Source organism: Candoia aspera, chromosome 2 (assembly GCF_035149785.1).
Source record: "Candoia aspera isolate rCanAsp1 chromosome 2, rCanAsp1.hap2, whole genome shotgun sequence".
Lineage (NCBI taxonomy): Eukaryota > Metazoa > Chordata > Lepidosauria > Squamata > Boidae > Candoia > Candoia aspera.
In genome coordinates, this window is record NC_086154.1 from 195877697 (window position 1) to 195899708 (window position 22012).

Genomic DNA, 22012 nt, shown 5'->3' on the forward strand with positions numbered 1-22012 from the left:
AACGGCGACGGGTGGTGCGGAGGCGCGAAGGGGACCAGTCGGTCCAGATGGAAATCGCAGCATCGCCAGGGCGATCGCCCCGGGGCCCCGTGCCGCCCCGAGCCAGGGAAACACAAGCCGCGGCAGCACCGGTGGTGGGGCGCAGCGCGGCGGGAGGCGGCATGCGAGACTTCCCTGTCAAGTTTGATGGGGACCCGACCAAACTCTCGTTCTTCCTGACGAACGCGAAAGCCTATATGGAAGAATGGGGGGCGTTTTTCCAATCGGAAAAGGCAAGGATCATCACCATTGCCACCAAACTGAAGGGGAGGGCGGCAGACTGGTATGTCCAGATGTGCCAGTCGGAGGCGCCTGAACTGGAAAGTCTCGAGGAGTTCCTCGGGGCGTTGAAGCAACACTTCGAGGACCCCTTAGCGAAGGAGAGAGCAAAGCGAGCCCTGAAGGAACTCAAGCAGGGGTTCAGATCAGTGGCCGATTATGCTCTGGAGTTTAAAGCGCTAGCTGGGAAGGTGGATGACTGGTCCCAAGCAACTATTATCGAGCTCTTCAAGGATGGCTTGAATACAGAAGTGCTACGCTGGTCCCTAGGGAGGGACGACCCATACACGCTGTATGAGTGGATCCTGCTGGCGGGGAGGGCTGAACATGCCCAGGAGATCTTTGCCCAGCGGAAGACCGCCAAGTCGGGGCGGGAGGTGAAGCCCAGCCGCCCATCGACCACCGGGGGGAAACCGGGACAACGACCCTGGGACGAGGAGCGGGAGAAGCGGTACGCAAAAGGCTTGTGTCTGAGATGTGGTAAGGAGGGGCATCGAGTGGCAGCATGCCCGAAGGCGAAGGTAGAGGAACGGCCCGGAAAACCGCCAGCAAAGTCCCCTGCATTGCCGAGGAAACAGAAAGCTGCGGTGGCTGAAAATGAGGGAGACGATGTGATGTTCTACGAAATTGAGGGGGAGACCGAAATCCCGCAGCCGGCGGGAAACGCCAGCCACCTGCTCTAAAGGGCGCCGCTGGGCAGGTGGTAGAGGACGGGCGCGAGCCTCCATCGGTGAGTGGCACTTACCGCATACTCATGGTGAAATTGAAATTGGGCTCCCAATCCAAGACTGTGGAAGTATGGGCCATGATTGATTCGGGGTGTTCCCGGTGTCTTATGCACCCCGACGTGGTGGCGGCTTTGGAGCTCCCCACGTTCCCTTTACAGCGACCCATCGCTTTTACTCAATTGGATGGGTCCGTGGCAGGGGGCAAACCGGTCACCCATTTTACAGGGCGTGTAGCCTTGCAACTGGGCAGTCACCAGGAAGGGTTGTCTTTTGTCGTGGCTCCTGTTGGGGGACCATTGGTGGTGTTGGGGGTACCCTGGTTGGTGCAGCAAAACCCCCAAATAAACTGGGTCTACCGAACTATCACGTTTAGGGATGGGTTTTATCAAGCGGCGGAGGGGAAGGGTGCCCCAGAGGAGATGGTGGGGGTTGCGGCAGCTGCGACTCCGCCTTACCCGGCCTCTCCTCTGGAAGGCTTGCCGGCCGAATACTGGATGTTTGCTGATGTATTCGGTGAAAAGGAAGCTGATCAGTTGCCCCCCCATCGAAAGACGGACTGTGCCATAGAACTGTTGCCCAACACCCAATTGCCTAAACCAAAAATTTATTCCATGACGCAGAAGGAACTGACTCTGTTGAGGGAATTTGTGGACAAAAATCTGGCGCGCGGATTTATTGAGCCGGCGAATTCACCCGTGGGGGCGCCGGTTCTTTTTCGCCCGAAAAAGGACGGGACATTGAGACTTTGTACGGATTTCCGCGGATTAAATGCCGTCTCAATTTCCAACAAATATCCCTTGCCATTGATAAAGGACATGTTGTCACATCTGGCCAAGGGAAAGATCTTCTCTAAGCTTGATTTAAGAGAAGCCTACTATCGTGTACGAATCAAGGAGGGGGATGAGTGGAAAACTGCATTCAATTGCCCGTTGGGAGCTTTCCAGTATAAGGTGTTGCCGTTTGGGTTGGCTGGGGCCCCTGGGGTATTTATGCAATTAATCAATGAAGTTTTGCATGAACATCTGTTCAAAGGTGTACTAGTGTATTTGGATGATGTGTTGATTTATACTGAAACCATGAAAGAGCATGTAGCTCTGGTAAAGCAAGTATTGTGTAAACTCAGATCTGCTGAATTGTATGCCAAGCTCTCGAAATGTGCCTTTCATCAGACCCAAATTGACTACTTGGGGTATAGGATTTCAGATGAAGGCATAGAAATGGACCCTGCCAAGGTGCAGGCTATCATGGACTGGGAGAGTCCCCGCACCCGCAGGCAACTTCAAAGTTTCCTGGGGTTCAGCAACTACTACAGATTGTTCATAAGGGGGTTCGCTGAGATTGCCTTGCCCCTAACTGAGCTGCTGCGAACCAAAGGGGTGGGAGATACTAGGAGAGTCAAGAATCCCGGAGCGCTGTTGAGGTGGACGCCTGCTTGTCAGACGGCGTTTGAGCAGCTGAAAGCAGCTTTCGTCAAGGAGCCCATTTTACAGCATCCTGATCCCTCAAAGCCATTTGTTGTACAGGCAGATGCCTCCGATTATTCTATTGGGGCATTGTTGATGCAAAAGGACGAGGCAGGATGCCTCAAGCCCTGTGCCTACTTATCCCGCAAATTTTCCGAGACTGAGAGGCGTTGGCATGTTTGGGAGAAGGAGGCATTTGCCGTAAAAGCTGCATTGGAAGCTTGGCGGCATCTGTTGGAAGGGGCAAATCATCCCTTTGAAGTATGGACTGACCATAAAAACTTGGAAGCTCTTAGTACCCCTCGAAAACTGAGCCCCAAACAGGTTCGTTGGGCTCAATTTTTCAATCGATTCAATTTTCAGTTCAAATTTATTCCAGGGAAAAAGAACTTCTTGGCTGATGCCTTGTCAAGGCAACCTCAGGACTCTGGGGCAGCGCCAGATGTGGTAAGCACCCTATGGACGGCGCCCCAATTGGGCATGCAGGCTGTGACGCGAAGCCAAACGCGCGCGCAGCAGCCGCCCACCACAAGCGCTGTTCAGCCAAGTGCTTTGTCAATTCCCTCCCAGTTGCAACAAAAGTTTCTCAAAGAACTAAAAACGGATACTTGGTTGCTTGCGAATAAAGACAATGTTACTTTTGACAGAGGCTTCGCTTGGAAATCCGACCGCCTCTACGTTCCTGAAAGCCTCAGAAAAGATGTGTTACTACGTTCACACGATGACAAACTCGCAGGTCATTTCGGGTTTGTAAAAACCTTGCACCTCGTTCGGAGGCAATTCTGGTGGCCCACATTACGTAAAGATGTTAAAGACTACATTGCCTCCTGCACTGTTTGTGCAATGTCCAAGCGCAAGGCGGGCAAGCCCCAAGGACTGCTGCAACCAGTGGCAGCCCCTTCTTCCCCTTGGGAGGAAATCTCCATGGACTTTATTGTCGAGCTACCGCCCAGCCAACGCAAAACGGTCATTTGGGTGGTCAAAGACTATTTCTCCAAACAGGCTCACTTCATCCCTTGCGTGTCCATTCCGTCGGCACGTCAATTGGCTCGCCTATTCCTTGTACACGTGTACAGGTTACACGGATGTCCCTCCCGCTTGATTTCGGACAGAGGTACACAATTTACCTCGCAATTTTGGCGGGCGTTTCTCAAGCTGTTAGGCACGAAGCAAGCCCTGTCCACGGCTTGGCATCCTCAGACGGACGGGGCCACTGAGGCGGTTAACTCTACTTTAGAGCAGTACCTTCGAGCTTTTGTGAATTATCAGCAGGACAATTGGGTAGACCTCCTACCGTTTGCTGAAGTGGCTTACAACAATGCAGTGCATCAAAGCACTGGCCAAACCCCATTTCGGGTAGCTCAGGGTAAAGACTTTGTACCTATCTCTGATCTACCGCAACCTCCAACAGCTGCAGTCACTCCAGATGATTGGACAACACAACTGGCTGACTCCTGGCCAATGATTCAAAAGGCATTGGCTGATGCTCAAGCGGATTATAAATTGTATGCTGATCGGAAGCGGGCCCCCCAACCTGCATTCCAAGTTGGGGACTCGGTGTACCTTTCTACCAAGTTTATCAAGTCATCACAACCTTCTAAGAAACTTGCGCCTAAGTTTGTGGGTCCTTTCCCGATTATCGCTCAGATTAACCCTGTGACTTTTAAACTTGACTTGCCTCATAACCTTAAACGCTTACACCCTGTTTTTCATTGCAGCTTACTCAAACCGACTATTCCTTCTGACCGCTGGCATCGTCAACCTCCACCTCCCACCCCCATCATGATTGATGGTCAGCAACACTTCGAAGTTAAAGAAATTCTGGACTCTAGACGCCTTCGCAATACTTTGCAATATTTAGTTCGTTGGAAACATTTCCCTCATCCAGAGTGGGTCGCTGCACCAGATGTAGCTTCCCCTGTTTTGGTGGCCCGCTTCCACTCTGCTTATCCCACAAAACCGGGTCCCTAAGTGTATTTCTAGGGAGGCGGTATGTCATGTTCGCCGTTTCAATGTCTTTGATGCATCGTAACGTTTCGCATGTCATTAATTGGATGCGTGTTTCATCTTTCTGGGGAGGATGGGAACGGTTATCTTTTGGCTTTGCTTTGGAATGTATTTGTATTATCTACTGCGCTCAAGGTTACTTTCCCAGGCTAGCAACTCTGACGTTTGCTAGCACCTGTGCCGGGCGGGGCTGTTACGAGGGAGGCGGGATACGTTTGCACCAAGGGTTTAAGTTTGTATTTGGCGCGCTTTTGCTCATTCTCAGCTTTCTCTGTATTTGTCTTTAGTACTCTAATAAATCAGATTTCATTTAGCAGCCTCTTGTGAGTCTGAGTATTTGGGGCTAGGGCAATCATTACAGTTTTCTACTCTAGAGGCAATCTCCTTTTCGCCTGTTAGCAAAACTGACAAAACCTAGTAAGAAATTTGCCAATAAAATTTTATTTTTAATTGACCCTGAGACCACATTATTTTCCATCCCTGGACAAAATTCATTTCAAAATGTTATCTATCATGTAAAATACCTTCAGATATTTAAGGAGAGAAATGTGTTCACAGTAAAATGGAGGAACTGAATTTAGGCTTTGCTTTACAATTATAGAAAATATTTGAAGAGCAGAGAGTAAAGATCAGAAACCCAGAAATGTTGCTGAAAATCCCAGTCACATTATGATAAATCCTCACTCCTAGTTATAGCCATTCTCAATTCACTCTTCATTCTAAACTCTAACTAATTTTCCAGTATGTTTGAAAAGCAAAAACAGCTGTCTGGTACAACTATGGACCACTAATCCATCTCCAGTCATACTGTCTGCAGTAAGTATCACCACCTTTTCAGACATGTATCTTCAGCTGTATACCAAGAAGAACGCCTACATTTTTTTCTCAAAACACATGGCTATATCATTGGATCACACATCTTTCCTGCAGATTTGCTATCCATTGCTTGTTTCTTCCAATTCTCTTTTATGCTTTTCCTCATTGGTTTTCTTAGACCAATGGTCTTCAGACTTGAGATATGTGAGGAACCTTTCTCAATATGAAAAATCAGTGCGGAACCCATTAATAGATACATTTCATGTAATAACTTGTCACTGACTTCTCTCTTTTAAATGAAACAAAGAAGTGAAGATCTTACAAATTTCACTGTAACCGTAAGAATAAGCTGTCATGTGCAACCCCTGGATGATTCTCACGGAACCCTGGGGTTCCAGGAAACACAGTTTGAATACCATGGTCTTAGTTTATGAGCTCTTTGAGAGCAAGGATCTATCTAAGTTGCCAATGGATTTCTGTAATGTATAGATTGCTCTATACAGTATAAGAAATAATTATAACGGTCCTTTTCTGGCAGGCACAGTCTAGATAGATATATTCCTTGCTAGAAAAGAAATCCCCACATAACATGAGAGAGTAAGGAACCCATTCTGACATTACAATTTTTAAAATTACCATGGCTTTATTTGAGTGACCACCTCCTTGAAACTCAATGGTTCCGAAGGCATCAGTGGGGCTGAGTTGTGTGTGCTTGCCGATCGACCACTTCTCTGACTGGATGTCATTTCGAGTAAGCCGGCTTTCATTTTTCTCATTCTGAATAATGGAGATACTTGGCGTAAGTCCCACATGTTGACCTATTAGGCGCCCACAGCAACACCTATGGCATTAAGCAAAAACTACTTAATTTTTTATTATAATAAAGGAGGAGACTAAAGTTACTAGAAGTCTTGCATAAAATAAGTAATCAGTGCCAGTAGTATGTGATATAGATAACTAGGCCTGTTGTACTGTTGTACAAAAAAGATGACTTAGTACTTCTGTGCAGTGATGTTTCAGTAGTATAGCATTCTGCTTCCCCATACAAAACTAACAGTAAAAAAAAATCCAAGCAAAAAACATTGTTATGCTTTGCTTTATTTTCATAGAGGATATAAGATTATAACAGTGACTGGCACAGCTGCGAGCTAGTTTTGATACAACTGAATTCATTTGGAATACATTATCCATATATTTACAAAATGTTTTACTTATTGGTCTCAGAATTCAGAAGCCAGATTAAAAGACTGTGTTTTGTAACTATGACTATATTTTCAGATAAAGTATTGCAAAGAAGCATCCATAAAAAATCCCAGGTTGCATAAAGCCCTGAGGAGCAGGTATTACATACCACCTCAATTTAACTTACCTGAAATGACTCTATTATACAGCATTTTCACATTTTCTTAAAGCTGTCAGGTGGAGTTCTACTATAGCAATTTAAAATACATTAAATCTGAGCTTATACAAACTAGACAGATTGGCACACCAAAATCATTTTGCCACATCTAGCTGATTGAACGTGTTCACTTTTTCATGAGATTTTAACAAAACAAGGCTAATCATTTTCTGTGCAAAATAATAAGAAATGAAATATGTTCAACATTGTGCCAACAGGTAAGGTGTTACTTAGTTAATTGTACTGGGCTGGGTCCAAATTTTTACATCTGTCAGTAAAATGGAAGTCACTTTCCTCCCTGACATGCCCTCCAAAGCTTCTCCAAAAGGTTGGAAGACCCTGTGGAACGCCATTGGGCACATATGGGAATGCAGGGGAAAAGAGTAACCCTGTTACACAAATGAAGGTCTTGTCATGTGATCTTGGACATGATCTATTCATATTTAAATGGAAGAAGATATCTATTTTTTTTCTTTTAAATGTTTTTCATACAGTAGGTGCTGCTATATCTCCAACCTGATGTATTGGAGAAGGTCAAAAGTGAATCAATGTACACTCTAAGTAGTGTATATTTAACATATTTGTTCTTTATTGCCAAATAGAGATGTCTTTTCTGTAACATATATCAAAGGTTTAAATTTTTATATATTATAGTATGCTTACTATAATCACATCCAATGCAAATTAAGTGACCAAATATACCACACTTACCTATGGGGGTCTTTGGTGCTGGGTATTATATGGACACATTCCCTTTTGTAAAATGCTCTCTCTATCCATGACTTCTGAGCCTGAAAAGAAACATGATGAATTAAAAAAAAAACTTATTAAATTTTAAAGAGCCATGAAGTATTTTAACAGATGCCCTGGAGCAGCAGAGCTCAGGGATGGTGCTATGCTCTAATACACACCACTGCCTTCCTTCCAGATGATGGGCTGCACATGGCATCAATATTAATGCTATATATCTATAAAATATGATTAATGGAAAAAAATGATAAATCAGCATTCTCCAACTGATAAGAAAGGCCTTGACGTTGTATTATTTTTCTTTTATGAACTCTCTTTTAAAAATATGTTGTGCATGGTGGAATATTGAATACGTCTGCCTTTTTAAAAAACTTAAGGTCATCAGAGGACCATTATATTTTCTATATTCTGACATATAAGTTTTAGACTGAAGCCTGCGAGTATAGAATATCACACAGTTCCTATGGAAAGCACTTGGGAAACAAGGAACACAGATGCAGTAAGGAAAGTTAAATAATTAATAAGAACATGCAGAAATGTAGGCAGGCAAAGTTTAGTTCTGACACGGAGATATTCCCAGCAAATATTCTCAGCAGTTCAAAGTTATTGAACTTTGCAAAATTATTTTTGCCTCCAGATTCACTACAATTATATATTCATACCTGCAAGGATAAATCTAGAGTGGGCACATATTTCTGTTACAAATTTTAGAGCATTCTATATTAAAGGTTAATTAAGTGTCAGTACCACATTCAGCTGATAGAAAGAAAAAAGTTGTGAGAATGGAAACTCCATAGGCTACATAAGACAACTATTATCTTTATCTACCCGCATTTGCTGCTTTCTACATTATAGTCAGTTTTAATAAAAGGCATAAGAGCTTAGGCAAAGGGATTTTATTTATTTATTTATTACTCAAATTTATATAGCTGCCCATCTCACAGAAAGCGACTCTGGGTGGCTTACAGCAATCGAATAAAAACAGCAGATACATAAAAACAGTATAAAGTATCCAAGGCAATATAATAAAAACAAATATACAGACCCTAGGCAAGAGAGAATAAAGATAGCTACTTAACAATGGAGACCTATAAGTACGTCTCCGCTTCCCTGGGAGCCCCAGGCCTGGTGAATAACCAGATCTTGAAGGATTTCCGGAAGGTCAAAAGGGATGGGGCTAATCTAATATTGGGGGAAGAATGTTTTATTTCTCTTCTTCCCTTCCACAAGTCAAAACTGCTCAAGTGTCCCTCAATCTTTCAGAACAGATTTGGAGGAACAGTAGAGAAAGCTCCATGGAAAAGAAAGAATGGATTTACCAGCAGTAACCAGTATGCAGATGGAACATAGCTGTCTGCAGGACAGACATGTGATTAATGTGCTTTGTAACATTACAATGCAAACCCTGCCACTTATGTGTTGTACTCATCATTGGGATGTTAAAAGGGTGGCTTTGTGTCATGATGCCACAACACACGTTTTCTCATTTTTCCATCATCATGACTATGTAGGGATGCCCATGTGACAGAAGGACATCAAAAGATAACAAATACATAACAATAATAATGATATTGATAAGTGGATATAAGAAGTGACATAACAGATGACTGTTCATATAGCACAAGCACAGCAAATCCACTGAGCCCGAAAAGGAGCAATAAACCAATACATATACACACAAACACACCCCTATCTGAGATAGTAATTTTCACTGTATAATCTGAGTAGAAACTGTTAGCATCCCTCACTCAGCATTGATAATTCATGCAAAAACAATAGAAGGTATGAATATTTTTAGTTTCTGCTAAATATAAAGCCCTATCTGAAAAAGAAGAGCATGATGTCTATATTTTAACACTCATGCCATGAATGGAAATTATTAATTTTTAAGCATTAGAAAGTTGTTTTAACAAATGCTCAAAACATCTTATTGATATTTAAGCTATATTAATATGTAATGTTATTATTATAAGAAGTATTTGTCCACATAAACCAATTAAAAATCAACTTTATTATACGGTCATAGATATGGGGAACTTTGAGAGTTGTGCAGCATACAAGTTTAATAAATTCTTATTCTTATTACTTTTTCCAAATAAGATGACACAATAATTTTACAAAATAATAGACTAATAAAAACTATTCTGAACTAAAAATATCCAGAATCCAAATATAGTTAAAAGGTGGGCAGCAGCAAAGAAAAATACACTAAAAATATCCTGTAGCTAAAAGCATCCAAATCAGGAGGAGCAAAACAAAACAAAACAAAACTAGTGAATTTAATGGAACTGAGAAGTTAAACCCCATATAAGAGATAAGAAACAGATAATAGTGTTAGCAAGTGGCTTGTGTTATACTTCTGTTAGCATCAGATATTAGATGGGTTCAATACCAACCAGAGACCTTCCATGGAATTAGTCTAAATATACTAACATTCTTCACACATGTAAACATTTATTATATTTGAACTAATAATTAAGTTTTGTTATAACTCCCTCAACCAATCTTCAGGCAATCAGACTGAAACCAAACCTGCTGGTCTTCTGGCAGTGCACCGTGACAAGGCTAAGCTAGCCATTAAACCAAGAATCCTGGATGTAGAACATCAAGATGATATTGGGAAGGTACCAAATTTTTTAGCCTTGGAGTAGCTCAAATATTTAGTGGCTTCCATGGGGTATCCCTTGTAATTAGCAGCACTGAGCCACAGAAAAGCTTTTATGTTGGTGAGGTGGGAGCACTACTCTCTGCTGTACTGGAAGGCAAAGCCCCCAGTGGCTTGAAAAGCTTTGTCCCTGTGACACAGAAGAGGTAGAAACTTTGAGAATAGGTAATCCTCTGTGGCCCATTACATACAGCTATAAGGGTTAGGCTTATTCTTCCCCAGTTAGTGGGTGCCCTGATAGACTACACTCAACCTATGCACAATTTCTATTAGGGGGTGATAGTCCCTGCATCATGGCTAACATTTCAAGATTCTGCGCAGCTGCTTGTAAAATTTGGTGGATGCATACTGAACATGGCACTACTTTTTAAATTAATTTTAATAAAAATTAAATGTGACTTGATTAAACAAGTTGTACCCCTTTGTGTATTACAATACCAACAACTGAAATCATGGATTTCTTAAACTGAGATATTGTTCTTTTCCTAGAGACACAAAAACAGAGTAGGAGAAAAACAGTTTAAAGATTCACTTTTTAAATACTATCCCTTTAAATTTATTCAATTTCATTTGCTTACTTATTTAGTTAACCTGTGGTTGACTGGAAGCTTGAAAGTAAAGAATAAAATTACTGTTATGTATTTACCATCTTGTATAACTACAGTACTTAAAGTTTATCTTAGTACACAATTCATTAAAGAACTGCTTATCAAACTTGCCTAGTTCCTAAAAATATTTTGTAATGTTCTAATGAAACTTTATAGAAATGTACAAAAATGATCTAAAACTATCAACAATGAAATTGCCTGTTACAATTCTTGATAGCTGACCTTAAAAAGTAACTTGGATTCATTTTTTTGAATATGAAAAGAATAAATTAAAAAATCAAATGTAAAACACTTTATGATTACAACAGAAAAGCTAGCTGGTTAGACCAAACAAGATCTATGTAGTCATGCATTTTGTTTTAAGCACCATCTAGCAGGCAAGACATGAATCTAACAGTTTGGTAGGCAGTGTTCAACTGCATCAAGTCAAAAGAATGATAGTAATAACATTAAGAAAAGAAACTTGATTACATTATCATATGTGCTCCAATTTCTATGAAACACCAATGGCAATCAAAAAAATTAACTAAAATAATAATTATTATAATAATGTACTTTTAAAATCCAATTGTAAAGTTGGTAAAAATGTATTTTACTTTTTAAAACAATATAAAAAATCTTCCTAGCTTTAAAATGTTTATCACTATTTTGTTTTGCCTCATGTTCATTGCCAATAGCTTATTACTTATTAATACTTTTCAATAAAACTGAAAAAATATTCTACTCTCTAGCAGATTTATTACTATGCTAAAGACAAGTTGCAAGAAATATAGCACATTGATATTTAGTTTAAATCACCAAAAATGAAGAAATGAAAATAAACCGTACTAGCTTACTGTATACCCAAAAGTCTATAAGCAATGTTTTATAAATTAATCTAATTTTCATGCACTTTTAGGTCTTTATTATTTTAGCCTTAATTAAGAAAAACACAATGTTATATTAAATATGTATATTATTTGAGCAAACTTAGTTTCTACATTAATTTGTAATTTAGATTAATAATAATAATAAATAATAATATTTACCTTTTGTTCCACATTGAGTCTGTCTAATGTTCTCTCTGATCTATTTGTGATGTCTACATTTCACTGTGGCTGGTCATTCTGCTAATACTAATGACCCATGACTGCCCACCAGACAAGTTTTTCATTCCACTTTTGACCATGAGATGTTAAAGTAAGCAATGAACTTGCGCCCATTAGCTACTTGGAATGTCCTGTCATGGGATTAGCCTCATTAAGAGCTCAACAGACATTCATTCACAGCCTCCAACTACTGCCTTCATTTGAACAACTAATCTGGTGCCAAAAAAGCCCATAGCCAATAAACAAAAAATAGCCCAAGGTTTTAGATTTAACTGGCACAAGTCCTGACAAGCTGATGGATGATTTTCTTCTTTCTTTTTTCATTTTCACAAATGTCTTGTGAAATTGTGATATGGTGTTCTGAGTCCTGAAAGTTCAACTCAGTAAAGCAAATCCTTCAAAAGAAACAGTGTAGTAAATTGGAAAGAATCTGAAAGTACATGAGATATTTTTAATCTCTGAAGAATGAAACCAGTGTGCTTGTTTGACAACTGCTGGGAATCTCTGTGAACTAAAATATATATTATAATTCATTAACAACAGTACTTAACAAAAGAGCTAGAATCTGCAGTTAATACAGTAAATACTGTATCTTTAAATACAGTAACTATATGTTTCAGAAAAAGTTTTAAAATGTGAAACTCTTAATATGCAGACACAGAGAAAGTGTAAATCAAAATTTAGGGATTGCTTATCTTGGATTCTCACAAGAGCAAAGTAAGTCATGAAACAATAAAGACAGAGAACAACAAATAAAACAAAAACACTTCTGGAAAGAACATTATCACCTATGCAGCATTTTGGGCTTTTTGTGCTAGCAAAGAGTATTATTTATTCAGAGGTCACACCGAGGTTTTGCTGGTACTTCCTACTGACTGCAGCCCTTTGTGCTAAATTTCCTATTTTTCCAGAAGGGTTGTGTTCCTCCAGAGTAGCTCTTGGGGGTGGGGTGGGAGAGAAAATAATGCTTTGCCCACCTTCATACTCAGATAAAAGCATTTCCTCCTTTGCAGGATCTGGATTTCAGTCTTCATATGCAGGGCTCACATATACTAGTTTTCTAATTCAAATGCAATGGCAAAAATATTGTGCCAAAAAATAAAATAAATCCTGCAGCAAGTTAATAATCAAATAGGGCAAAAAGATGAAATGTGTAAGCACAAACTTTCATATGAACCAACTCAAAGTATTTAATAAATATAAGCTTTGTTGCAAAAACAAAATAGAAACAAACAACCCCCCCCCAACATACATTCAGATTTAAAAGAAAAGTAATAAAATAAAATTCTACATAATAGGTTAAGCTGGTTAGATATTAACTCCTAGAGGAGGAGGCCTGAAGAAAAACACTCTGCTGATTTGAGAATAACTGTTTCTGGTACTGGGAAATCCTAAGAGTTCCTAAAAGTTGAAAAGCTTTCCACCATGACGACAACTCAAGGGAAAATTCTGACCAGTCCTTTACAGTTAATCTAAATTAATTCTCTCTCATATTTGCAATGTGCACATTTCTTCATTTGTTTCTTTGTTCTTCTTTTCCACTCTGTCTCCAACGGGAGTCTGGCTTTACCTCCTACCGAGCAATATGATTGCCCTGGCCTGAAAATAATACAGATCAAAACTGTATATGAGCATAGACAAACTGTATATAAGTACAGGCATATTTTTGTGGGGCCGTTTCCATTTCTCTTGGTAATGTAACATTGCAGACACTGGAATAATGTTTGATGGAAAAAGTAAAGGTTCCTTATACTTTTCATGGGATATATTGCTACAAGAATTTCAGAAGCCAAAACAATTAAACCATTATCTGTTATCATTCACACAGTCTGCCATTCTTTATTATATGATCCTAAGGGGAAAAAAAGAGTCCCAGCAAGAATAACCTTCAATTGTTCTTTGAACACAATGCGTAGCAAAAACAATGAAATATTTCATTATCATCATTCATAGTTTGATACTTTTTGAACTATATTAATAATAAGAAACAATTTAGGGAAAACCTAAAGCAAGGCTCACAAGAGTCTAGATAACCCTTTATACACTGAATGTTCTGCCTGAGGCTATAATCAGCTAGGATACCTTCACACCAGTAATACAAAATTGTGAAGTATTTTTATACTTATGAGTAATTCATGCTATCCAAACAGTTACTGATTTAGCGGAATCATTTAATTTATGAATTCTGGACACCAAAGATGTTTTCCACTATGTTCTATGTATTTTCTGCTCAACTATTAACTTCCTTATCTAAGTTCTATGAAGGTAGACTCATACCTTTATCTTCCTGTACATCATGACATTAAAGGTGTAACAGGAATTCAGATAAAAGTTATGATGTCTTGTCACACAAGAAATTAACAGCAATTCTTTTTGCCAGCAGTCTAGATTACAGAGACAGCTGCTATAAGAAAGATTAGTTTACAGTAGTTCTTCTCTGACTACAATGATAGCATGTAGTCCCATTAAAGAAACTCACAGTGCTAGATCTTTGCAAAGTAAGTTAAGGGGATCCCAATGTAGTATGCAAATTAGAAACAATAATTAAATACATCCAGTCAGGATGAAACCCCAATATTCATTTTCACACTCTATGATTAAAGAAAAACATTTGCACATCAGTAAAAAATCTGGTTAAAAACTATAGCACATTTTGTATTCATTTTTGGGAGAGGCAGAGTGGTATAAAATATGGTACACACAAACAAACTCTGGTGTTCTACATATAGGTGACTAGGATTTGCTTCCAGGATCTTCTCCAATTTTGTTACCATTTCCCACAAAAGCAGACAATATGGGTGCTGTTTCAAATATATCTTAATCTGATCAAGGTATACACTGTTTAACTCAAGTAAAGTATTCTCATGCAATCGTTTCAGCATATATAGTCCAAGGTGGTATGCTACTTGACTTTGAGACAATAGGGAAAAAAGGACATCTACATTCTAGACAAAGTCTAGCATTTTCCATTATCACAGTAGTATTATCATAAATTTCTTATCATAGCGGGGACGCGGTGGCGCTGCGGGTTAAACCGCTGAGCTGTCGATCGGAAGGTCGGCGGTTCGAAACCGCGCGGCGGGGTGAGCTCCCGTTGCTCGTCCCAGCTCCTGCACACCAAGCAGTTCGAAAACATGCAAATGTGAGTAGATTAATTGGTACCGCTTCGGCGGGAAGGTAACGGCGTTCCGTGAGTCATGCTGGCCACATGACCCGGAAGTGTCCCTAGGGACAACGCCGGCTCCAAGGCTTTGAAACGGAGATGAGCACCGCCCCCTAGAGTCGGACTCGACTGGACTTTACGTCAAGGGAAACCTTTACCTTTACTATCTATAAATATGCAGTACAGTATCTCTGGGTGTATTTCAATAATCAGCAACAAAGAATCTTTCTAAGCTTTCAAGTTCAATGAATATGTCCAGAGAAAAGTCAAGCTCTACCACAAACCATGCACATTCTTAAGAATGTATGCAAGGAATAGGAGTGTGTCAATCAGCCCTTAACTGATTTCCCACCTGTGCATCTAATTTCTGATTTGTGAACCACTTTAAAAACTAGGAATAAAGTTTTAAGATTAATGCTGTCATTTAGTATTATATCAAAGGCATGTTATTATATTGTGTCTTTTTCAAATTGCATAATAAATATTGGGATTGTTTTTTTAAAGGCATACAGCACACCATTAAATAAGAGTATTAATCATGTATTGTGTTTTTATCCACAATAAAAATGAATGATTAATACTATACTTTTAGGTTTTGCATTGGGAAGGTACAATAAATAAAGGCACCAAATAAAGGCACTTAAATAACTTAAAGTAACTTGATTTGAACAACTGATTTAGCTACTTTTGTGCCTAATAAACACTCCAAAATGCAGAGGTTGTAAGTAATTTGGTTATGGAAAAGTTACGTGTAAACCTTCTACGTGTTCTGATAGTCAGTAGAACTAAATTCTATGGAATGTGATTAACTAGAACATTCCAACTATTTGCCCCAGCAAGGTCTTGTGTTAAAACATGTTGATTATTTCTTAAGCATTGTTTCAGTGTGATTTGTTGAAGAATTTCATTAATACAGATTAGTCCCTTTATTAAGCCATGGTTAATTGGAGTCTCTGAGCTTGGTTAAGTACCTTCAGAAAGTAGATTAGTTGCTTTAATTTTATGTTCCTCCATAGGAAAAAAAGGCTGAACAGAGTACAGTAATTATTTTTCTCTTGGACAAGAAAGGGAAAAATGACTACATTTATGTATTCAGTGAAGCATTTTCTAGTTTAGAGTGTCTAGTATGCTGTAGCTTTTTCTCTCCAAGTTAGAAATTTATTAATAGCCTAGTAATATAAGGATGATAAATTGGAACACAACAGGCCCCATCTTGATCTACATCTGTTCTGACAGACCATATGGGACTAAACAACGTGTCTGTCGGCTATGCGTCTGCAGGTGGGAACTGCTTGGAAGCAGTATCTGAATCTCATAGCCATGTCTGTGTGTGCTGAATTTGCATGCGTGTGGTTTCTGCTTTCCCAGTCTGCTATGGTCCCTTAATACAATCCTGACAATGGGATATGAACATGCAGAAGCAGCCATTAAACAGCGTGCCAAAGATTTGGAAGACCAATTAGACCTAGCTGTCATGCTCAGAAATGTGTTCTTGGGTGGTCATTTACCATTTTTCAAGCTGGCTAGATATCTAAGCCAAATACCAGTTCCTAAATTCAGAAGAGCCCTAATTCTGGTAAGATTTAATACCCTCCCAATAGCTGTTCTCAAGGGGAAACTACGGAGCATTCCATCTGAACAAAGATTTTGGCCTTGCAGTGAAGGACTAATCCAGATTCTTATTACAAGGATGCCTGGTTGCAGTTAACAATATCTCATCCACTCAGATTTCAAGGCCAGCCAAATGAATTTTATTTACAGTTTCTATTATCTGATCAATGTGATCTTATTTTTTTTTAATGTGGCTAAGCTTTGTTTTACTATTTGAAAAATATATCACACCTTGACTATACCAGTTTTATAATTATTGGGTTTTAGTATGGTTTTTATTTGCTGTTTCACATTGTTTTCTTTCTGTTTTTGAGCTGGTCTATGACTAATAAAGTATCTTGCTTTGTCTTGTCTTGTCTTTCCCAGTGTCATTTCCCCCTTCTGTGTATGTGTGTGTGTGTGTGTATTCAGTATATTCAGTATATATTCATATATATATATATATATATATTTCAGTAAAGATAATGAACCCTAGGTTTCCAATAAATATAAAATAAATCTGCTGAATTAGTTTTAGCTAAAGAGGCCTAAGCCACTGATTTGTTAATATGGGGTATTCCAGCACTAATATGCACCTCACTAATACTCTTTAATTGATGGTGTCATAACAATATTGAAATCTCCATGACTTGAACTCAATTTAATTAAAATAAATTAAAATAAATTAAATGATTTAATTTTAGGGAAGAATGCAAAAAATATGTAGCAACAAACAATAAGACCCAGTTGGGGAGGGGGGTTTTATTACATGGGACACTCTTGGCTTGATGATCTTCACTGAACAGTGTTAGCAGCAACTGTTCAAAATAGAGTTACTGTTGACACTGGAACAGAAGATGCAGCTACTCCAACAATACACAGTGATACAATATTAGATTCACTGAAGTAGCTACAGTATGTATTTTTCCAGATTTGCATGGCTACTCTGTAAGCTGTTCCTAGCTATATATGCATATGCTTCCTCTTTCAAAGAATTTGCACAGCCCATTTGACAGAGAGTTGAAGGGTCAGCCCAACAGCTGTATCCCCCCCCCCCCAAAAGCAACTGGGAAAAACAGTTGTAATGGCAAATTTTCATTTACATTTATTAAGTATTTTGCTTGATTGTTAATACTAGAGATAGAGCAAGCACAGAGGGAACCAAACTCCATACATGAATGGACAGCCGAGTGGCATTACTTAATCATTGCTGCATAGCTGTTTTTTTTAATCACACCAGGGACAGAGCAAGTATAGTTTTGCTGTTTTTATTTATTTTCATTGAAATTATTCAGTTTTTGAAGGTTTTAATTTATGAGGAGACAATAAATAGATAGATTAAAATAAAACTTCACAGCACTATCAATAAAAAAAGAATGGTTTTACAATTAATTTACAATTCATAGCATAGAATTCCCATCTTATGAAAGGTATACCCAACTGGGGAGTTATTTTGTAAGGAAAGATAGAGGCATTCATTTTTTTCCCTATCTACTGCAGCAGCCACCATCACATTCTCAGGGTGGTTCTTTGAAAGTTGGTGACTTTGATATCAAGAAGGCCAGAAGTGGGGAGGGAGGAGGTTGGATAGAGTAGATCCAGAGAGACAGTTTGATTTTGGATCTGTGGCCTATAGGGTATATAACTATCCTTAATGATTCTATGTAACTTTTTGCAGTTGGTTAGTTTTCTAGATGCCATAAAGTCATAGTCTGACTCCCAGAAGCAACTTTTAAAGCTCATGTAAACATTAATTGAATTCACATGAAGAAGGAATATGTTTACGTTTGCAGATCTCCCCTGCAATCTGCATAGCTGTTTTGCTGATTTCTTTTTTTGTCTTTCAATTTCCTTTTTTATCAGATGAATGCTATGTGATCATATAGGAAAGGTCTTTCTTAGCGCTGATGGCAGGCCTTGGAACCGTCTCCTTGAATAAAAACTTCTGATTTCTATTTTGCTATTCTTTTAGCACTAAAGGATATTTCTATGCAATATACTATATGTAATTCTTCCAAACCTGGCATCACTGAATAATTAATTGCACATTGATAATGGTTTCTGTTCTGTCCTAGTACTGCATGTCCATATAGTTCTGTTCCTTAATTTAGGTAAGCATTACTCTATGAAACGATCAATAAAGCACATGCAATTAATCTTTCATTCAGCTGGGGAGGAAAACCCTTGAACAGAAACAATGCAAAACATTCTTCAAACAAATTAACTATTTGTTTTGAAAGGCCCCTCCAGGTTTTCATTTATGTGTTCTATAACATAAACACTGTACAATACCTGATACTACTATTTTTGCAATAGTAGTTTTCCTTGAGAATAAACCACTAGGGTTTTGCTTTTATTGCCCTTGGTGTCTGCAGCTATAATGGGATTGAAGTGCTGCAGACACAGGAAGTAGCAGGAATATTTTTTTTTACTCCCCATAAAAAGTTTGCTAGATAATCCCAAGGTATTACAGCATTCTTTCCATAACAATTCTAGTATCAACATGACCAGAGATTACCACATTAAAATATATTAATGTATTATTCTTGAAAAATAATTAAATAAAGTCTGTGTCATGTTCGCCGTTTCAATGTCTTTGATGCATCGTAACGTTTCGCATGTCATTAATTGGATGCGTGTTTCATCTCTCTGGGGAGGATGGGAACAGTTATCTTTTGGCTTTGCTTTGGAATGTATTTGTATTATCTACTGCGCTCAAGGTTACTTTCCCAGGCTAGCAACTCTGACGATTGCTAGCACCTGTGCCGGGCGGGGCTGTTACAAGGGAGGCGGGATACGTTTGCACCAAGGGTTTAAGTTTGTATTTGGCGCGCTTTTGCTCATTCTCAGCTTTCTCTGTATTTGTCTTTAGCTCTCTAATAAATCAGATTTCATTTAGCAGCCTCTTGTGAGTCTGAGTGTTTGGGCTAGGGCAATCATTACATAAAGCTGAGAATGTAAGATCCTAACTCCGCTGGCCCCTATCCAGGAAAGACAAGTGTCTAACCCTGTGAGGGAGAGAGCCCGCGATGACCGAACCCGACATCATGATGATGGAAGAAGGGGAACCGGACTCGACCGTGAGGCAGTCCGGCCGACCGTCCCAAGGTGGGGAGCTGTCAGCCATCCGAGAAGAGGCGAGCTCCGAGTCGGAGAGTGAAGCCGGGGGGTTGAAAACAGCCCCGGAAACCACCGTAACTTCTCCGGGCGAGCTGCTCACCTGGGATGAGACCCAAGGAGATGCCACGGTAGCGGGGGGCCCATCCTGGAGGCAGAGATACCCATTATCCCCCAACGTGGTGCAGGTGCAACCAACGGAGGGCTCACCCACCCCGGATCGGATCCGAGTGCTGGAGTCCAAAATGGATTCGTTGGAGGCTATACTGAAACAGCTGAGCTTGGATGTGACCTCGTTGCGAGAGGTCCGGGAAGAATCAAGCCAGCGGCATTCAACCCCTTCTTCCCAGGGGCTGTCCCCGGAACGGCGACGGGCGGTGCGGAGGCGCGAAGGGGACTGGTCGGTCCAGATGGAAATCGCAGCATCGCCAGGGCGATCGCCCCGGGGCCCCGTGCCGCCCCGAGCCAGGGAAGCACAAGCCGCGGCAGCACCGGTGGTGGGGCGCAGCCCGGCGGGAGGCGGCATGCGAGACTTCCCTGTCAAGTTTGATGGGGACCCGACCAAACTCTCGTTCTTCCTGACGAATGCGAAAGCTTACATGGAGGAATGGGGGGCGTTTTTCCAATCGGAAAAGGCAAGGATCATCACCATTGCCACCAAACTGAAGGGGAGGGCGGCAGACTGGTATGTCCAGATGTGCCAGTCGGAAGCGCCTGAACTGGAAAGTTTCGATGAGTTCCTCTGGGCGTTGAAACAACACTTCGAGGACCCCTTAGCAAAAGAGAGAGCAAAGCGAGCCCTGAAGGAACTCAAGCAGGGGTTCAGATCAGTGGCAGATTATGCTTTGGAGTTTAAAGCGCTAGCTGGGAAGGTGGATGACTGGTCCCAAGCAACCGTTATCGAGCTATTCAAGGATGGCTTGAATACAGAGGTGCTGCGCTGGTCCCTGGGGAGGGACGACCCATATACGCTGTACGAATGGATCCTGCTGGCGGGGAGGGCTGAACATGCCCAGGAGATCTTTGCCCAGCGGAAGACCGCCAAATCGGGGCGGGAGGTGAAACCCAGCCGCCCATCGAGCACCGGGGGGAAACCGGGACAACGACCCTGGGACGAGGAGCGGGAGAAGCGGTACGCAAAAGGCTTGTGTTTGAGATGTGGTAAGGAGGGGCATCGAGTGGCAGCATGCCCGAAGGCAAAGGGAGAGGAACGGCCCGGAAAACCGTCGGCGAAGTCCCCTGCATTGCCGAGGAAGCAGAAAGCTGCGGTGGCTGAAACCGAGGGAGACGATGTGATGTTCTACGACATTGAAGGGGAGACCGAAATCCTGCAGCCGGCGGGAAACGCCAGCCACCTGCTCTAAAGGGTGCCGCTGGGCAGGTGGTAGAGGAAGGGCGCGAGCCTTCATCGGTGAGTGGCAGTTACCGCATTCTCACAGTGAAATTGAAATTGGGCTCCCAATCCAAGACTGTAGAAGTATGGGCCATGATTGATTCGGGGTGTTCCCGGTGTCTTATGCACCCCGACGTGGTGGCGGCTTTGGAGCTACCCACTTTCCCTTTACAACGACCCATCGCTTTTACACAACTGGATGGGTCCATGGCAGGGGGCAAACCGGTCACCCATTTTACAGGGCGCGTAGCCTTGCAACTGGGCAGCCACCAGGAAGGGTTGTCTTTTGTCGTGGCTCCTGTGGGGGGACCCTTGGTGGTGTTGGGGGTGCCCTGGTTGGTGCAGCAAAACCCCCAAATAAACTGGGTTTACCGAACTATCACGTTTAGGGATGGGTTCTATCAAGCGGCCGAGGGGAAGGGTGCCCCAGAGGAGATGGTGGGGGTTGCGGCAGCTGCGACTCCGCCTTACCCGGCCCCTCCTCTGGAAGGCTTGCCGGCCGAGTACAGGATGTTTGCTGATGTATTCGGTGAAAAGGAAGCCGACCAGTTGCCCCCCCATCGAAAGACGGACTGTGCCATAGAACTGCTGCCCAACACCCAATTGCCCAAGCCAAAGATTTATTCCATGACACAAAAGGAACTGACTCTGTTGAGAGACTTTGTGGACAAAAATCTGGCACGCGGATTCATTGAGCCGGCGAATTCACCGGTGGGGGCGCCGGTTCTTTTTCGCCCAAAAAAGGATGGGACATTGAGACTTTGTACCGATTTCCGCGGATTAAATGCCGTCTCAATTTCCAACAAATATCCCTTGCCATTGATCAAGGACATGTTGTCACATCTGGCCAAGGGAAAGATCTTCTCTAAGCTTGATTTAAGAGAAGCCTACTATCGTGTACGAATCA

The 22012-nt window shown here is 41.2% G+C and overlaps 1 protein-coding gene and 1 long non-coding RNA gene across 5 annotated transcripts in view; one reads left to right on the plus strand and one right to left on the minus strand.

Annotated features, from left to right (window-relative positions):
• Nucleotides 1-22012, minus strand: part of LOC134491400 (transient receptor potential cation channel subfamily M member 3) — a 380465-nt gene that overhangs the window by 154518 nt on the left and 203935 nt on the right. For all 4 annotated transcript variants that reach the window (XM_063295138.1, XM_063295137.1, XM_063295136.1 and 1 more), the window contains exons 2-3: nt 7443-7522; nt 5969-6173 (exon numbers count right to left, since the gene is read on the minus strand). In XM_063295138.1, the coding sequence (XP_063151208.1) occupies nt 5969-6173; nt 7443-7522 (285 nt within the window). The remainder of the gene's footprint in view (nt 1-5968; nt 6174-7442; nt 7523-22012) is intronic.
• LOC134491405 (uncharacterized) overlaps nt 1-22012 on the plus strand; it is a 771213-nt gene that overhangs the window by 16777 nt on the left and 732424 nt on the right. The gene's annotated exons all lie outside the window — the stretch shown is intronic.